This window comes from Microcebus murinus, chromosome 8, assembly GCF_040939455.1.
Source record: "Microcebus murinus isolate Inina chromosome 8, M.murinus_Inina_mat1.0, whole genome shotgun sequence".
Classification (NCBI taxonomy): domain Eukaryota; kingdom Metazoa; phylum Chordata; class Mammalia; order Primates; family Cheirogaleidae; genus Microcebus; species Microcebus murinus.
In genome coordinates, this window is record NC_134111.1 from 103,201,937 (window position 1) to 103,220,723 (window position 18,787).

The 18,787-nt window shown below is 55.1% G+C and overlaps 1 protein-coding gene across 7 annotated transcripts in view; it reads left to right on the forward strand.

Annotated features, from left to right (window-relative positions):
- The window catches only part of AGAP1 (ArfGAP with GTPase domain, ankyrin repeat and PH domain 1), a 535,764-nt gene that overhangs the window by 453,925 nt on the left and 63,052 nt on the right, over positions 1 to 18,787 (forward strand). For all 7 annotated transcript variants that reach the window (XM_020288104.2, XM_020288106.2, XM_020288109.2 and 4 more), the window contains 3 exons: positions 7,675 to 7,829; positions 11,576 to 11,666; positions 18,147 to 18,369. In XM_020288104.2, coding sequence (XP_020143693.1) covers positions 7,675 to 7,829; positions 11,576 to 11,666; positions 18,147 to 18,369 — 469 coding nt within the window. The remainder of the gene's footprint in view (positions 1 to 7,674; positions 7,830 to 11,575; positions 11,667 to 18,146; positions 18,370 to 18,787) is intronic.

Sequence of the window (18,787 nt, forward strand, 5' to 3'; positions counted from 1 at the left end):
ATACGCCGTGGCTCTGTGATCCTTGTGCTTAGCTGTTTTTTAATCTGGGCGGAGGCAGAGAATAGTCATGTGACAGGTAGAATTCAGGTCTGAAACTCTAACCACGGGTGTTCACATGCTCTCTCCCCGCCCTAAAAATAATCCACGTAGAGACAGTGTCCTGGATCGCAGGTGGCCCTGGCGTAGGCGGACGCCACTTGGCAACGTCGGTGCAGAGTGACCGCAGCCGGGCTCTGCGCTTGGCTGTTGGGCCTTGCTCGGGAAGCCAGTCCCGGCTGCCCAGCCCCTTGTCTTGGATTTCAGGGCCTGGAATCCAAAAGCAGGCTGAGGGGGCAGCCCTGCCGGGGCCTGCCTGTGCGCCGAGTGCTCAGGGCTCCGTCTCCCCTCCTCCCTGTCCCTGGCTAGCAGCATGGAAAGGAGGCAGTCACAGTGGGTATTCTTGTCTTAAGCACCCTGCAACTGCGTGTTCACAGGAGTGCTTCCAGCCTCGCACCCTTAAGAATAAGGGTGCTACGGGGTTTAGGGGATAGAGCCCTCTTTGTCCAGGGTAAGGGAGTTTCCGTCTATTCCTAATTGGCTAGGAAATTTTAATCATGTTTCTTTTCTTTATTAATCTTTTTTCCTCTTCTAGGTGGGAAACTGCGCACTCTGCTTGTTTTCTGGTAGAGGTTAGGGCATTCCTAACGTGAGTTAGTTCCTACCTCCCCCCAGGAAACAGAGCAGGGCCCGTGGGACATCTTAACATTCTCGCACTTTGTACCTTCCACATGTTAGACATCATTATTAGAAGTTGTAGTTAATATAACATTTCTTTAGTTTATCTGTATGCTTATCAGTTCATTTGCTCACCAACCCTGCTCTCTCAAACCCTAGGATCTTCCTGAAGTGTAAAGTGTAGCAGTTCCTCTAGTGAAGGTCTATTAGTAATAAGCGCGTTTGATCCTTTTGCATGAAAATATCTTTATTCCACTCTAGGTTTTGAAAGAGAGTTTTTTTTCCCTGGATCTCAGTGCTGGCTGATGTTATTTTCTCTTGAGGACATTATTCCCCAGCCTTACGGCTCTGATTGTTACTTTTAATGAGTCTGTCATTCCTTACTAATACTTGTTTAAGGGCAGTCTGTCTTTTCTTGCTGGCTAGTCCTGAGATTGTCTCTGTCTTTGGTTTTCTATAGTTTTGTAAACTTTTGGTGTGGTTTTCTTCATTGTCATCTGTCCGGGTAAAGAATGCACTTCCTACGTCTGTAACCCTGTGTCTTTTCAGCAGTCCTGTAAAATTCTGTGCCCTCGGGCAGTTAGACGTATGTTGCACCTTCCAGCTCTTCTGCACGGGGAGGCATTTGTCTGTCACAGCGCCCGCCCTCCTTGTCACTTCTCCAGATCTCTCCATGCCCATGTGACAGCTCACCGGTTCTGTGCCCAGCTCCTCTTCTAACCCCTCCATGGCGGGTTTTGATTTGTTTTTTAAACAGCTGTAATTTATATTTCCCAGAGACCTTCCTTTTTTCCCAATCTGCCCGGTCGCTCAAAGGTCTCCTATTGCTTGCAAATTTAGGAGATTACATTTTCTGTTTTTAAAAACATTGCATACACAGTTATTTTGAATTCTGTATCGGTACTACTTTGGATCTAAATCTGTTGTCCTGTCTGCTGTGTGTCTGGTGGTCTCTGGTTTTGAGTTCACAGGTGGTTGATCTTTGTCCTTGGGAAACCTTAGAGAAGGCGCCAGGAGCCGGGGGCCGGGGGAGGGTCTGCGCACCTGGGCCCCTCCTCCTCTTCTCCAGGGCCGGGTGCAGGACTCCTAGGCTTGCTCCCACTCTTATTGTGGCCTTATTCGTTGTGCCGCCGAAGGTGCTTGCCCCTGGGAGCAGCCCTCACTGGTGCAGGTGTGCAGCACTCAGGGCTCGCAGTCCCAGTTTAAGCTCATGGATTTGGTTTGGGGAAGGAGGAGGAGAAGGTCGGGCTTGAGGCTTGGCGGTTATTCCCCACTGTGGAGGCCGTACTGTGAGGCAGGCAGGCTGGAAGGAAAGCCGGGCCCTGGGGACGCCGCAGAAGAGCTGGGGTGTGGGTGAGGGGGTGACGGCACAGACTTGTTACAGGCAAACCCAGGGAGCATCAGGGCTGGGCCGGAGCCAGCGGAACAGGCGAGGGCTGAAAGCAGAAGGAAGTCGGGAGAGAGGTACGCACTGGGGGATACTGCTGAGCCGTGTTGTGACCGATCAGATGGCGGTAGGAAGAGGGAGAGGGTGGAATCCGGGTGATTTTGAGATTTTATGATGAGAAAATGCATTGAGACCATTAGCAGAAATAGGGAACCCAAAGAGTAACATTTGAAAATCACGGCAAATCTATTTTATGCCTATTAAATTTGACATGAGGAGTACAAAATATTTGAGGAATATCTATAGACATTTTAAAATCCCAAAATGACGAGATGTTTGGATTGGAGGTGCAGATTTGAGAATTGTACATGTGGAAGTGACCGGCTAAGCTGTGGAAGTAAATGGAGCCCCAAGAAGGGGTGAGGGTGTAGGGAGGACCAGGAACTGAACTTGGAGGCTCCCCTTACTAAAGTCCGCATGAAGAGGAGCAGGGAGGGGAAAGGCAGCGGCGATTAGAAAGCTGGAAAGGAAACTGTGGCTGAGCTGAGTGAGCAGGTGGCAGGTGCCCGCAGCCCCCTCCTCGCCCTCTGGCAGACGTTGCTAATTGATCCTCATTCTCCTGGAGCCTGGAGCGGGCCTGGGAATACTCGAGAAGCAGCCCCTGCAGCTGCTCACAGCTGCCCCCTGCACAGAGGAGTTGAGAACTACCTTGCGGCACTTCCGCAGAATCTCGGAGTCGGAAGAGCCCTGCTGGTCATCTCTGAGATGCTGAATGCCCAGCCATCTCCCTTGCAAGGGCCAAGTGACAAGGGTTTGAAACCTACAGGAGGGCAGAACCCAAAAGTTCCACCAGTGGATAGTTGTGAGTGGGCAGAATCTTCCACCTGTGAGCCCCCGTCTTTTTTTCTGACCAGGGTTGACCCCCCCCAGGGCTCCAAGAACAGGTGCCGTCACCCTGCTGGCAGGCAGAGCTCATGTGGCTCTGGCGAGATCTCCCTGGCAGTGCTCTCCCTTGGTGCTCCCCGAACTCCTCCCCCTCATTGTCAGTGACACTGGTGGCTGTCACTTTCACCGAGAGCCCCGCGTTGGTCTTGCTTTGCGCTGTGGCTGCCCAGCCTTTTCACGTTTGCAGCTGGCAAGCAGCGTCTCCCCAAACCTCACTTGCCACTGGGGTCCAAGTGGAGGAATTTCAGCCACGTGCGATGTGTTTCCCCACCTGAGTTCTCAGCCCGGCTCTGAGGTCCTTCTCTCTTTAGACCCAGGAGAGGAAACCCTAGTTTAGCTGCTCTCCTCCCCAGATTCCCTCCTGTCAAGATTTGGTAAGCTGACTGCATGTCTTTATCCAAGTCATTCATTGAAATGTGGAACAAGACAAGGCAGAGGTGAAAGTCCCGTGGTATGCCACTCACTACAACCTCCTTCTGGGTTGTGGTGCCTGGTACCCTCTGGAAGGAAACTTCAGTGAGTTGTAGATCCGTGTGACTCTACTCACATCCCTCTTGTTCGCCCTGACAAATGCCTTGCTCACTTCAGGTGAGAATTCAAGGAGACTGAGCAGCTCAGAGGACCAAGAGGGGAAGAGTTGCAAGATAGCAGTGATCATTAGTGTCAGACATTCTAGAGAGGAGGGGACCAGCGAGGAAGAAAACAGAGAAAAGGCCACGGGCCCCAGCTGGTAACTCCTCTGTCATCTCCCAAAGTGAGATTCCAATAGGATGGATAGTGGGGCAAGTATCAGAGGAGAGTGGCATGCACCAGTGCATGTCCCTGCTGTGCAGGCTGTGCCAGTGACAGGTGAAGACAGGTGACCTCTCAAGGACAGAATGAGGCCAGGAAGTCTGTAGAAGGGGCCGTTGAGTTTGGGATAGAGTGAGGAAGTCGTTTGCCCTATCCAGGTCTCAAGAAGGTGTTCTTCGGGGACCAGGCAAAGGAAGCAGAGATATACGGGGGAAGAAACGGCACAGGAACTGAGAGACAGAAATGTTTAGTGGACACGGAAGTTACTAGAAAAGGGGATTTGTGTCAAGTATAAGGAGAAGCCAGGTGGTGGGATAGATTTTGAGGTGTGTGGTAAAGCTGTAGAGTAGATATTGTAGGGTGGTATACTTGCAAGAAATGGATTCCGATGTTCCAATGAACAGTTAAATGTATTTGTTCTGTTAAGTAGATTTGGCATGCATAGGAAAATTTTGTTTGCATAATTAATAGGGTAAAGCCAAACTGTACTTTAGCAATTTAATTTGAAAGTTTTGTCTTTGCGTGAAATACTGAGAGTATCACAGTGGAAGATGCCCAGTAGCAGCTACTGCATTGGAACAGGGCCAAAAATACTTTATTCGGGCACTTTATTCAGATCTCCATCGCTGTGTTCATCGCTCTGTGTTCCCTCATCCGCGTGTACGTGTGTGCCTGTCCCCACCACGTGGAGGCATTTAGGGAGCACAGACTGTCTCCTGCATGCTGGAACCCCTTCCACCCGGCCAGTGCCTGGAACGTGGGGAGGGCGGCCTAGGACCAGGGCCTGAGCCTGTGCCCGTGCAAAGTGAATGCCGCTCTTCCCCTTTAGTTCCGAGATTGTAGCTCGCGACTGGCCAGATGTTTGAACAGGGAGGGTCTATGGTGAACCAGTTGTGCAGGAATTTAACAGGAAAGCTAATTGTCGTAACTTTCTTCACTAGAAGGTCCAATAAATCCTGATCAGAGGGAACTTTGACATGTGCATTTGAATTTCACAGATTTTAAAAAGTGGGAGCCTGTTCAGTAGGTCTCTTGGTGAAAAAGCGCCACGTTGTACCCACAAATTACCGAGTTTTCCTTATGGTCTGACTGTGAATTGAGTGGTTCTTTCCTGCCTCACCTACCAGTTCCCTAGGATGGTTTTGCATAAAATACATGAATTGGGGCACTGTCTTACAAGAATCCATGCGGAAAAGGTTGTAATTCATAGCATTAGGACATAAAAGCCCGTGCATCAAGAAGGCGGACCTCTTAAACCACAGGTGCAGCGGCTCAGCCGGTAACTGCAGGTGTAATTGTAGGTCAGCCGTGGAGAGACCTATGTGAAAGTCACAGGGACTTCTTTTTTTTATGAAAAGCCCAACAAGTCCCCGACTGTCCAAGGGCATTACTAGGGGTGGGGGAGGGGCCCACAGACACCACCTCCACCCCCACCTTCCTTTCCACGGCAGGTGGAGCTTGTGCTTCTGCTTAAATACAGAGGCCATTTGTTCTCTAAACTCAAGAGCTCAATAGGTTGCAGTGAAACTCCTGATAAATCCTCACTCTCTGACCTCTTATCCCCACTCTCCAGAGTCAGGAGGCAGGGGGGGGTTCAGAGCACCCAGGGCCCACACACACCTGCAGGCGGGCTGAGCACGTGCTCCGAAGGCTCCTCTCGGGGTCCATGGGGCGCGCCTGGCCGGCCCCTTTCAGAGATTCGGCCTCGGCCCAGACACCACAGGCGGGGCCACAGACAGAGCCCAGGGCTTCAGGGGGGCCTGACCTGCCCCCCACCAGTGCATGCACCGCAGCACATTCCCGCAGTCCCCGAAGAGCCCCTGCGTGGTGGCTGAGACGTGTAGACCTGGGGAAGGGTGTGGGGCCAAGGACCCTCTCGGCAGAGACGGCATTTTCCGTGTTGGAGGAGAAGCCAAAGGCTTTGCGAGTGGGCATGCCGTCTGCCCCACCTTGTGGGCGCTGTTCAGAGCAGGCTCCACACGCTTAGGTCCAACTCAGCAGGCAGTTAAATTCCAAAGGAGCCACAGGGCTCGCTTGACACAAAACACAACACACTCGGTCCTCCGTATCTGCAGCTCCACATCCTCAAATCTAACCAACTGTGGATCTGAAATATTCAAAAAAAATTTAAATAATAATAACAATACAAATAAAAATATCGTATAACACCTATTTACATAGCATTCACGTTGTGTTAGGTATTATAAGTAGAGACGATTTCAAGCGTACAGGAAGACCTGCGTAGGTTATATGCAAATATCACACCGTTTTATAGCAGGGACTTGAGCATCCGTGAACTTGGGCATCTGGGGAGGTCCTGCAACCAGTCCTCCATGGAAACCGGTGGTTGGCTGGACCACTGCTTTCAGGGTATGTTAAGATTTCACAGGGAGGCGGCACGGCCTGTGTCCGTGGTGATCAGCGGTGGTTACTTACGGAAACGGTGCACTAGGAAGGACGTGAGCATCCGTTCTCGGGCGCTGTCCGCACTCCCCGGGCCTGGCAGCATCCGTGGGATCCGGTGGACAAGGTCTCTCTCAGCCAGGGGCTGGGGGGCTGTGTGTCTAGCGGGACTAAAGGGAACGAGCAGAGGATGGCAGGAGAGGGCTGCGGCTGCCTCGGAGACAGAAGCGGGAGATGGGACTAGAGAGCATCCTGGCGTCCGAGGCCACGGAGCACGTGTCGAGTAAGGGCCTCCGGAGAGCCGGCCCCGGGCAGGGGAACGTGGCGCGCGGAAGCTGGGCTGGGGCGCGGGGCCTGGCAGATCAGAGGTTAGTGCTGAAGACGGGAGCCAGAGGGAGGTTGCAGATGAGTGAGATCATGAGTAAAATGGGGGGCAAGATGATTGTCATTACGAGTAACAGTTGGCCGACAGGTGATCCCGAGTCACAGGCCAGTGCCGGGAAACTGCCAATCAAGTGGGATGCACCCAGAAGCCAGCGTAAGACGTCTCGAAGGTGATCTGTAACTGGTTAGGGTTTCTGTAAGTGGCAGGAGCTGGGGGCTGGGAGTGGAGACGGGAATGGAGGACAAAGCCCGTCGTACACTTACGGGGTGTCTTCCTCGTTCCAGGCCCCATGGCGGCGTGAGTCACACACTTGGTTTAGCTAGAGGAAAGCACTATGAAACAGGTGCCTTTTCCTCCATGTCATGGGCAAGGAGCACGAGTCGAGGGTCTTGTCCAAAGACTCAGACGTGGCCAGTGGCGCCGTGGGATGTAAACCCTAGTCCCTCTCCTCCCGTTCCAGATGGTTCTACCATAGCAGCTGCCGAGTGTGGGGCCTGCAAATCTCGGTCCAGGCCCTTCTGGGTCTGGGGAGATCCCCTGCGCTGTCTTTATGTGAATATTGTGGGAATCGGAGCTTTCCTACTGTAACAGGTCCTCCTCCACCGTAAAAACAGAGACCTTCCGGCATCGTGTGTGCCTCGGTGCACCTGTGGACCTGCCCGCAGGCACGTAGAGGGAAGTCGGCGCTGCATCCGAGATGAGCAGCACCCACTCACTCACTCTTCGTCCCACAGATGAGGGTGGGCAGCTCTGAGTCGCAAAGCTGTTCTCCTGAGTTGCTTTGTCTGTGGCCAACACAGAGACACACCACGTGCTGACTGTCATTTTCCCTTGGTCCCTGAGCGTCGATTGAAACCTGGCTGAGCCGTGGTGGCTTCAGGAGCATTAGGGAGGGGTGTGGGTTCGGATCTCTGCTGCCGTAGGCGTCCGGTCCCGCGTGTGCCGCCGGCCCCGTGCAGGTGCGGCCGAACCCAAGGGCACAGGACCGGCAGAGGGGCTGCCACCTCAGCAGAGCTAATCTCTTCGTCCCCACCACTCTGTGTTTCAGAACAAGAAGAAAACTTTGAGTTTATCATCGTGTCCCTCACCGGCCAGACGTGGCACTTCGAAGCCACCACCTATGAAGAGCGGGACGCGTGGGTCCAGGCCATCGAGAGCCAGATCCTAGCCAGCCTGCAGTCCTGCGAGAGCAGCAAGAACAAGGTGAGCCCCCCCACCCCCGGGTCGCGGGAAGGGAGTGGGGACCCCAGTGACACCTCTGGAGGGGAACGTACACGATGCGTGTGCGGGAACGGTAAGACCCTGCTGTTCTCTGCGAGAGAAAGCGCAGTAATTGGAAAGATACACGACGTTCTGTGTCTGCGTGCATCCCGCCTCCTACGTGAGTCTCCTGGCTGGACCACGGCAGGACAGCCCACGTTAAGTCTCTACTTACTGTGAGGTCTCGCTCAGCTAATCCCAGACAGAAAGCACTGGCCTTTGGTTGCAGATGATGGAATCTTCTGCAAAATTCCATCATCACATAAGACACAAAAGTGTGTCTTATGTGTCTGCATTTATTTTTGTACTGGACAGGATACACTCAGGAAAAGATATTAAGACTTAAAAGATGCACTGTTACGAACAGTTCTCATAAATGCCCCAAATTCAAATCCGTGCCACGTTGGAAAACCTGCTCTTGGCAGACACTTCAATGAAAAAAAGAGATGCCCGTGTGTGAGCACACAGGGAGTTCGGGGAAGATAAACTTACATTTTCTAAACTACCGACAAAGCCTCATATGTTTTACTTGATAATTAGAGGTATTAATAATTCTTTTGCAGTTGTTTAGCCAAAAAAAAAAAAAAAAAAAGATTTTTATCCTGCATTTTCTAGGCTACTGCCCAGTGATATTCCTTATACAAAAATCATTTTTCCCTTCAGGGATTCCTTCAATTTTATTATTTTAATGCTTGCATGTTTTTAATTTTTGCTGGGACAGTTTAGACTTCTGGAGAACATTTTGGTTTTTCCAGCTAGAAACCAAGGGAAAGGACGTCACCCACCAACTTGAAATTTCATTTGTAGCCGTTTAAAGAAATTTCTGCCAATGATTTATGTTCAGCCTTGTCATTAAGAAGGGGGTCTGTCTTTCAGAAAGATAGAGTGTCTTATTTTATTACCCTCTTTAACCAGGGTAAACCAGACCACAGTCGTCATTATTATAATGTAATTTGCTTCCCTTTTTAAAAGATGTTTTATACCCAAGGTGGGGGCGCCACTGCCTTTCGTTCCGAGCACCCCGGCTTCATGGGGTCACGTCCCCACACTGCCAGGCCGTGGCTCCTAAGGCGAGCATGGGGCCTTTTGGGGCTCCCTGTCTGTGGGAAGCAGTAACACGAGCCGTCATCAAAGCCGGGACCTCACTCTGAAGGGGGCGGGGGCCACATGTGGCTGAACAGACTACTGGTAAACCACAGTCTCTCACGCCAGACTGAACCAAGGCCACCTGGGCCTACCGAGGATGACCTGGGACGGCGCCAGACTTTCCCACTCCTCACCTTTGCCGGCCTGTTCCCAGCTCCGGTCTGAGCTGATGCAAACACTTACGAATGCCACCTTCAAATGCCAACCCTGGGCTCTCACTAGACAAGTGTGCGACCGGGTACTGCTCCTGGGACACCTGGTCACCCTGGGCACCTGCTGACAGGTGCGAGGGCGTAAAGCACCTAAATACTGTCCCCCAGGAAGGCAGAACACGGGCTCAGTTGAGGGCCAGCTCAACGGTATTTCAGCTGCCTGTGGATAATTCAGAATTGATAGCGGGTATAGACCTAGATAGACAGACCAACCAACCGGCCAACCACAGAAGTTACACAGGTACGCAGGGCAGAGATGGAGCAGACAGACATAGCCCTCTGTGTGTGCATGTGTGCGTGTACACACGAGTGCACTCCAGACCAGTATACATTGTCAAAGATACTTTGAATACCTGGGTATCTGACTAAAGGGAATTAAAAGCCAATAATGCATGATGCTAAGTAGACAGTAGTAATTAAGAAATGTGCTACTATGTAGTAAACAATAAATTGCTTCACATCAAATAATTTGATGAGATGGTTTCAGTTTATGAAGAATTCTTGCATAAAAATCAAGCTTATTCTAAGTGTCCTCTGAAATTGATCAATTTTTGTTTTGATCATAATATTAAATGCATATTTAATACATAAGCCTTAAAAACTGTACATATCCTTTCACCTAGCTCCTCTCCTTCCAAGGATCCATCCTTAGTAAATAATCGTGAATGTGGGCCGGGCGCGGTGGCTCACGCCTGTAATCCTAGCTCTCTGGGAGGCCAAGGCGGGCGGATTGCTCAAGGGCAGGCGTTCGAAACCAGCCTGAGCAAGAGCGAGACCCCGTCTCTACTATAAATAGAAAGAAATTACTTGGCCAACTAACATATATATATATTTAAAAAAATGAGCCGGGCATGGTGGCGCATGTCTGTAGTCCCAGCTACTCGGGAGGCTGAGGCAGGAGGATGGCTTGAGCCCAGGAGTTTGAGGTTGCTGTGAGCTAGGCTGATGCCATGGCACTCACTCTAGCCTGGGCAACAAAGTGAGACTCTGTCTCAAAAAAAATAAAATAATCATGAACATGTGTGAAAGTATAGCAGTAAGGATGTTCCTTACAGCACTATTTATGATAGAGGGAAATTGGAAGCCACCTAAATGCCCGTCAGAGAGCTTGGCCAGTAGGTCGTCACTAAATGGAATACTATGCAGCTATTTAAAATGCTGAGGCCAGACACTGTGATGGCATTGAGTGATAAACAGATAATCGTTAGACGAAAAGGGCAGATTCCCAAGCAGCAATATATGTCAGGCTGGCTTTTTAAAAATACACGTATGTGTGTAAATGTGCTTTAGAAAAAAGGCTAAAAGAATAGACATCAAAATTTTAATAATGTTCAACTAGAGATGGCCATATCCTAGTTTTTAAATTTTTATGTTCTTTTTCCCTCTCTTTGTTTTCTAAACCTGCTGCAATAAGCAAGTACTTTTAAAATCCTTCTTCTTTTTTTTTTTTTTGAGATAGAGTCTCACTGTGTTGCCCAGGCTAGAGTGAGTGCCGTGGCGTCAGCCTAGCTCACAGCAACCTCAAACTCCTGGGCTCAAACAATCCTTCTGCCTCAGCCTCCCAAGTAGCTGGGACTACAGGCATGCGCCACCATGCCCGGTTAATTTTTTCTATATGTTTTTAGTTGGCCAATTGATTCGTTTCTATTTTTAGTAGACACGGGGTCTCGCTCTTGCTCAGGCAGGTTTTGAATTCCTGACCTTGAGCGATCCTCCCTCCTCGGGGTCCCAGAGTGCTAAAATCCTTCTTAAAGACCATAAAGTATAAGTTTAAGAATCAGTGCCCCTGTCCCCGCTCCCACGAATGACTCTGTTGCTGTGGCAACCGAGACAGTCATCCGATGAAAAGCGACTATCGGGGCCGAGATGTGTGGTGCGGGTAGGGTTTTCAGACGAGGAGCCATGAGCTGTGTCTTGCATTGCTGATTGAGCCCTGACCCTTAGCTTATAAACAGATTATTCCTTTCTCATTCTTTAATCTTCATACCCAGTGGACGCGTGGCAGAAAGGGGACGTGAACCGACCACCTTCCCCAGGTGGCGGTGGGTCCTCCGTTCATTCACAAATCATCCGGAACCTTCCTCCCTGCTCATTCCTGGCAGAGTCCATCTCAGCTGATAGTTCCCAACACAGGACGTCGCCGGTGCCTGACGAGGTCTCCCTCGGTTACGCTCCGCCCTGAAGACGGCAGGAGAGGGGCGCGATCGAGGACTGCCCTCGTCCTACCTGCGCTCACGGCCTGTGTGATTGTCCCCTGACGCCACCGGCAGCTGTGTGCGTTTCCCCCGGGGTCCTGGGACCTCACCTTTGTGTGTCTTGCTCTATGCGCAGTCCCGACTGACCAGCCAGAGTGAGGCCATGGCCCTGCAGTCGATCCGGAACATCCGCGGGAACTCCCACTGCGTGGACTGCGAGAGCCAGAGTGAGTGCACGGCTGCCGGCGGCACGGGACCGGGCTCCGGGCGGGAGAGGGACGGCCCCACCCGGCCCGCACTGCTGCGGCCCCACGTCTGTCTCCTGTGGCAGATCAGGGTTAACGCCTTTTAGGGCATGAAAGTATTCTTGTTTGCGTTTTATGGCGACACAGTGGCCTGCCCGCGAGCCTCGCCTGTGCCGTGCGTTCGTGCGGGTCTCGCTCGTGCCCCGGCATCCTGATGCGTGGCGACTGCACCCCGACACCCGCACCCCACGCCGTGTCTGGGAAGCAACCTTCTGTGTGATCGGTGGTTGCTTTGTTTGTTGTTCCATGAAAACAGGGTACAGTTGGTTCACTCCCGCCCGAAGATTCTGCTTTTCGTGGTTTTTTTTTTTTTTTTTTTAATTTCAAAATCATGTGTTCTGGGTTTTGCCATCAAATGACGTCAGAATCTTTTTTTTTTTTTTTAAGTCTTAAATTCATTGCACGCCGAAGCGTTGGATTGAACCGATAAAGTTCGTGGTTACTGCTTTGCTCTTTGGAGCAACCCTGTTTATTTATTTATTTATTTATTTTTGAGACAGAGTCTCGCTCTGTTGCCCAGGCTAGAGTGAGTGCCGTGGCGTCAGCCTAGCTCACAGCAACCTCAAACTCCTGGGCTCGACCAATCCTTCTGCCTCAGCCTCCCGAGTAGCTGGGACTACAGGCATGCGCCACCATGCCCGGCTAATTTTTTATATACATATCAGTTGGCCAATTAATTTCTTTCTATTTATAGTAGAGACGGGGTCTTGCTCTTGCTGAGGCTGGTTTTGAACTCCTGACCTTGAGCAATCCGCCCGCCTCAGCCTCCCAGAGAGCTAGGATTACAGGCGTGAGCCACCGCGCCCGGCCTCAACCCTGTTTATTTCACGCTTTCTGCCGTCCGGCGCGTCATACTGCCTCCCCTTAGAGGAAGTTGGTCCCCTCCGTGAGGGCAGGCACTTGCTCTTCATTCTTTAAGCCCCAGCCCTGAGCACAGTGCTGGGGACATTCAGTGCACTTTCCCATTCAAGTTTTTTGTTACGCGGAGTTTGGGAGGGAAGGAACTCTCGTTCACACGAGGTGAGAGGTCCCGGCCGCAGGCTAGGTGCTCTCGGGAAGCAAACACGGGTGACGCGGTCGGTCAGCTGTCCTGGAGCCCACAGCCCACGGGCACGCGGTGGCCTGGTGACCATGCGGCCTGGGCGCCGTGCAGAAGGCCCATCGGGGCCCATGGGGTGTGGCTCCGAGCAGGCGTCATGTGGGCTGACCCGGGAGTGGGTCCTGCAGGTGGGCGGGACGGTGCCAGGGGGTGGCTGGAGACCCCGTTCTGAGTAAGGGAGCAGGTGCTCGGGCAGGTAAACCAGCTGAAGCCAGTGGGGCTGCTACGCGGAGGGTCTTGGAGCTTCGTGCCTCGCCTGCGAGCACAGGGACGTCCGTGGAGGCCCAGAGCAAGGCGGAGTCTCTGGGCTGTGCTCGGCGAGAGCCTGGGAGGCAGAGGCAGAGCGAGGGGGGCTGGCCGTCCCCACAGGAGGGAGGTTCCCCAGGGAAGGGAGGGAAGGGAAGCGCCGCTCCGAGGCCAGCTCAGCGGCAGGCGGGCTGGGGAGAGGCCCAGAGTCTGTCCTCGGCCTCCACGGAGGCCTGTCCTGCGGGCAGGGAGGGGGTTTCGTCTCCCGGTATCTTGAGGTGCTTCTTCAAACTATCTTCTTTTGTTTGAATTTCTGAATCTTACTTCAGATGTGTGGCGGAATGGGGTTAGAAGACAGAGCAGTCATTTGATGTGTGTTTTTATCAAAAAGTTTTCAAAGTAAGAGCTTTCTTAGAAGCACAGAATCTGAGAAACACTAGGGCCTCCATTAAGGGAAACATCTGCGATTTTTTTTTCCCCGCCGTGCGTCCAGAGATTGCTTTGGCAGGCACGAGCCCGTGGCTCACAGGGGCCGCGGCGTGCGGCAGACCGGAGGTCGCAGGTCCCGTCCGGGGTGAGGGTGGAGAGGAGGGCGGTGGGAAGGGAGGCCAGTTCGGGGGAGGCTGGGAGGACAGTTTGTTTAGCGTGAGACCACGTCACGTGGGCAGGTGTACAGGGTGGAGGGGAAAAGGCGGAGTTTGACAATTCAGGAGACAAAGGAGATGACAAGCGTCCATTCGTTACACGCCTTGTCTGTGTCCGGCACGAGCCCGTGGGCCCCAGACTGGCACATGGGTGGGGACTGGCCCCCCGCCAGCACGACAGCCCCCCAGAGCCTACAGCAGGAGCACATCCGGCCTCTCATTTCTTCAGCCCGACCCACAGATTAACCTCCGTCCCCATATCCCCGGGGTCCCCGCCCCAGCGTCACCCCCCATCGAGCCTTCCCTGGCCGCCAGGTCTGACGCCGCACGTCCCTGCGTTCCGCTGCGCGGTGGCCCCAGGCTCTGACGTACCTTGCGGTTGTCTTATTTCTTGTCACTCTGCCCCTGTAGCGTCCTCACCCTGCATCCCCGCGGGCAGCGATTTCCCCGTTCTGTTCACTGCTGTATCCCCGGAAGCTGGGGCGTTGACACCGGCTGAACACGGGAAGGAACAGGTGTCATTACGGCAATGCCTGACGCCGTACTTCCCGGGCGGCAGTCGCTGCTCTAGGTGCCACGCAGCGCTTAGTCCTCGTGACAAGCCCTTGGGCATGGGCGTTATTGGCCTCACTTCTCAGGGGGAGCCAAGGCCCAGAGAGGGAAGGGGACTCGCAAGGGGCAGGCAAAGGCAGAAAGGCAGGCGGCAGCACACGCCCCGGCGTGGAGGCCCCAGAGGGCAGGGCCCCCGGGGCTGCAGGGTCACCGCACGCGAGAGGGGCTGGAGCCAGAGAGGAGGCAGGAGGCGGTCCAGGGCTTGGGGGTTATGCTAGGGGGTTGGGACCGGCCAGGCTGAGGTTCTCAGCCCCGGTGCCGAGACACGACGGAGCATCCCAGTGAAATTCAAGGCGTGTTGGGGAAATCGCAGCTGGTGGCGCTTCGATAACACTTGCTCCTCTCTCCGCTGGAGCAGAAGCCAGGCCGCCCGGAGCGAGCGCCAGTCTCAGCTGTGTCGCAGTGCGCTGCGCAGTGGTGAGCCCGGGACGCAGCAGCTCTTTCCGCCCTCAGCGCGTTTGCTTTCCGTGGACAGCTGAGTCCTGTCGCTCCAGCGTGTTCCACACACGCGTGTCCACCTTCAGTTCTGGGCCGGGACCGTCTAGGCCCGCGCCGAGCGCCAAGCAAGGCGTCAGCGTGACGGGCTGCCGTGCCCGGACCATAGCCCATAAAGGCTGGGGCTGGGGTGGGGCCTGAGCCACACGGGAAGTTCCCGCAGCGGTTCCGGCGAGCGGCGGCAGGACCCGGTGTGAGCAGTGACAGTGGGGACAGCGTGCGAGAGCGTTCACACGGCGCTCCGTGACCGGCTGCGGTGGGGGCGGCAGGGAGGGGACGGGGTGCGGTGGGGGCGGCAGGGAGGGGACGGGGTGCGGTGGGGGCGGCAGGGAGGGGACGGGGTGCGGTGGGGGCGGCAGGGATGGGACGGGGTGCGGTGGGGGCGGCAGGGAGGGGACGGGGTGCGGTGGGGGCGGCAGGGAGGGGACGGGGTGCGGTGGGGGCGGCAGGGAGGGGACGGGCTGCGGTGGGGGCGGCAGGGAGGGGACGGGGTGCGGTGGGGGCGGCAGGGAGGGGACGGGCTGCGGTGGGGGCGGCAGGGAGGGGACGGGGTGCGGTGGGGGCAGGGGCGGCGGAGGATGCCAAGTTCAGCGTTGACGCAGCTGAACATACGCAGGCCTGGCATCCCTGGGTCCCCACGGATACCTCCCGGGAGCTCTGCTGTAATACGCGGGCTCCCCACGCCTCGAACCCCAGCACCAACCGCGGGGCCCTCGTCCCTCTTGCAGGTCGGCCCCCCAGTGGGGGTCAGAGCGTTTCCGGGTGTTTGCCGGCCCCCTGGCGTGAGTGGACACGTGGCCTTGGCCGAGGGCGCTGGTGTCGCGGGTGCGGCCCCACAGCCGGACCGAAGCCCCCTGCCACTTCCCAGTAAGCCTCGCCCCACGCTGGCCCCTTACGTGCGTCCTCCGCCTCAGCCCAGCCGCCCTTTCACTCGCCTGCGAGCCACGTGCGTGGCAGGCCCCGAGGAGACAGAGCACATGAGAGCACGTGCTCGCAGCCGGGCCCTGCCCTCCTCAGGGAGCAGGCACCCTCCACGCCGGGTCCCCGGCAGAGCACGGCTGCCGAGAGCCATCAGCAGGGGACCTTGCTCTCTGCGCGGGGCAGGTGGCCGGCGAGGAGGACGTCCGTGGGGAGGAAGACTTCGGCTGAGGCCAGGGGAGGAGTAGACGTGGGCCGGGCGGAGGGCCGGGGGTCCAGACAGAGGAGGGGCGTCGCGCACAGGGGCTTCAGGAACTGCGGTGCTCACATGAGGCAAGGTGAGGACGGGGGTCTGGGTCCAGTCTTGCGGGAGGGATTTTGGACGTGATCTGAGTGGTGTATGGCGGCCGTGGGTGGCTTTTGCGCAGGGACATGACGTCACAGGTACCGTGTGTGACAGGCCCCTGGCTGCCGCGTGGAGAGTGGCCTGCAAGGGGGTGGGAGGTGGGACTTCCACACCCCTGTTGGGAAGGTGGCAAGGACACCCAGGGAGGGTGCAGAGGAAAGGGCTGGACTTGAGAGAGGCGGGAGTGCTGTGGCCAGACGTGGGAAGATGGAAGAACTCAGGTGGGCGCCCAGGGCCCTGGCTGGAGTAGCTGGGCCAGTGCGGGCGCCGTTTGCTGGCAGGAGAATGCAGGGCGAAGCGTGGACGGGCATCTGCAAGGCGCCCAGACGGAAAGGCAGGTGGCAACTACCGTAGCTCGGGAGTGAGCAGGAGGTGGCGCGGCAGGCAGCTGTCCACGCTGGGGCGTAAGCGAAGCCGTGGGTGGCGTGGGGTGTGCCTGCAAGAAAGTAAAGAGGCAGAAGACAGGACCCTGCAGGACCCGGGTAAGGGGCAGATTCAGGAGGAAGAGTCGGGGGAGAGATGAGGATGGAGCAACCAGAGAGAGGCAGACAGAGCCAGAGCGGCTGTCGGCCTCAGAGGCATCGAGTCAGTGTCGTGAGGAGGGAGGGAGGCAGCAGGCACCACCAGGGGTCAAGTGACATGACGGCCAGAGGGTCATGCTGGACGTAGCCCTGGAGGGGCTGGTGCTGGCTGCCCGTGTCCCCGCGCCTGTGGCCGGGCAGAGCTGGGGCCCGGCTGTGTGTGACCACGAAGGGCAGCAGCAATGGGCCGGTGGGGACACTGGCTGTGCGGGGTGTGGACACCGTAGGGAGGAGGGGCTCGTGCAAGCGGTTCGCCGTGCCTCCCTCCTCCCTAAATATGGCTCACATGTTAAAAATGGCCAGTTTTCTGATTTCTGATGAACTGGCATAAGGCCATTCCCAGTCATCTGCCATTTGGGGAACAAAGGATGTCTCTCCCAGCGAGTTAAACGTGACGTCAGCTACCTGGTGTTTTGTGGACTCTTCAGGTGCACCTGGGGTAAACACTGACCGCCCCTACGGGAGTTAGCCGTGCTTGCTCCTGTCCGTGGGGGGAGCGGTGGACTGTCAAGGGCAACCCCGTCTTTGCAGATCGGCTGTAGATTCTAGCACGAGGGCAACCCTGAGCCCCAGTTCTTGGTCCTCTGATGATGCCAGCGGGTTTCACACAGCAAATGGTCCAGCTCCAGGGTCCTGATGCCATTCTCTTTGTCAGCTGCACAGTCGTGTGCCTGTCTAATACGGCAGCCTGCAGCATGTTACCGCCCGTTCTGCAAGTCGGGGCTGGGGGACCCCACCGGGCGTTGCCAGCAGGGAGGGACAGAGAGCTGGGCAAGAGTTGCTTCAGTAGCGACCCTCCCATAAGGTCCCTGAAAACCGCGTTCTTCCCTGTGGGGCATGCCTCTCCTCTGTCTTTGAAATTCGCAGACATGCTCGTTGTGAGCCTCAAAAATGCTTGGATGTGCCCATGGCTGTGGGGGTGGTTTTGAGGGACACTGGCTTGGGGAACGGCCAGAGCCACGGTGTCACCCAGCTGCCCCCACACCCCTTCCTGCTCCCTCCCACGAGCAGCTGTCCACAGTGGATGCCACGTCATGTGGGACTTTTTCCACATACGTCATTCCCCTCTAGGTGGATGGTGCTGGTGGAGTGTGGAAAGTGCACCTTTCTATGCGAACCTGCACTTGCACTTGTTTATTTTGTGGCAAATCCCAAGGCTTCGGCTTAAGCCATGTTTTTTTGTTTCTTTGTCTGTTTTTTGGCATTCCTACCAACCGCCAAAGCTTTCAAGACGCGTCGAACAGCGCTGAGTACTGGCCAGGGAGCGTTTTCTAGCCCTGCGGTTCTGGGGAGGGCCGGCCAGGTGCGCAGTCGAACCGAGGGGTGGTTCTGTCTCCGGGGGCAGCTGGAAGGAATGATGATGGTCTGATGGCGCTGGGCCTTCCCTCCCTCTTCCCGCAGATCCCAACTGGGCCAGTCTGAACTTGGGAGCCCTCATGTGCATCGAGTGCTCGGGGATCCACCGGAATCTCGGCACCCACCTCTCCCGAGTGCGGTCTCTGGACCTGGACGACTGGCCGATCGAGCTCATCAAGGTGATGTCGTCCATCGGCAACGAGCTGGCCAACAGCGTCTGGGAAGAGGGCAGCCAAGGGCGCACGAAACCCTCGTTGGACTCCACAAGGTAGGAGCGCCGGAAGACGTGTAGCTCCGGGTGCGAGTTGCCAGCAATTAGGCAACTGGAAATGACCTTAATGACAGCCACAGTGGGAATGGCCCCGGCCACCTGTAGGAATGCTGATTAGCCCAGCGTGGAAATGTCTATATTTAAAATTGGTCTTAAGCGGACGTGGATAATTCAGCCTCCTTAATTTTTTATGTTTGTTTTTAGGCCTTGGGGATTTCTTTCCCCCTCTTAGAAATGTATTAAGCTTCTAACCTTATGAATATATTACTTTAATTAATACATTTCTAATAGGCATAAGCTGTGCTGTTAACACTAATTATGAATTTTTGATTCTTTAATTTTGTTATTCTTGTATCGTTGATAAGCATCTGTTCCGTTGGTACACACACACACACACACAAGTGACTTCATGGTG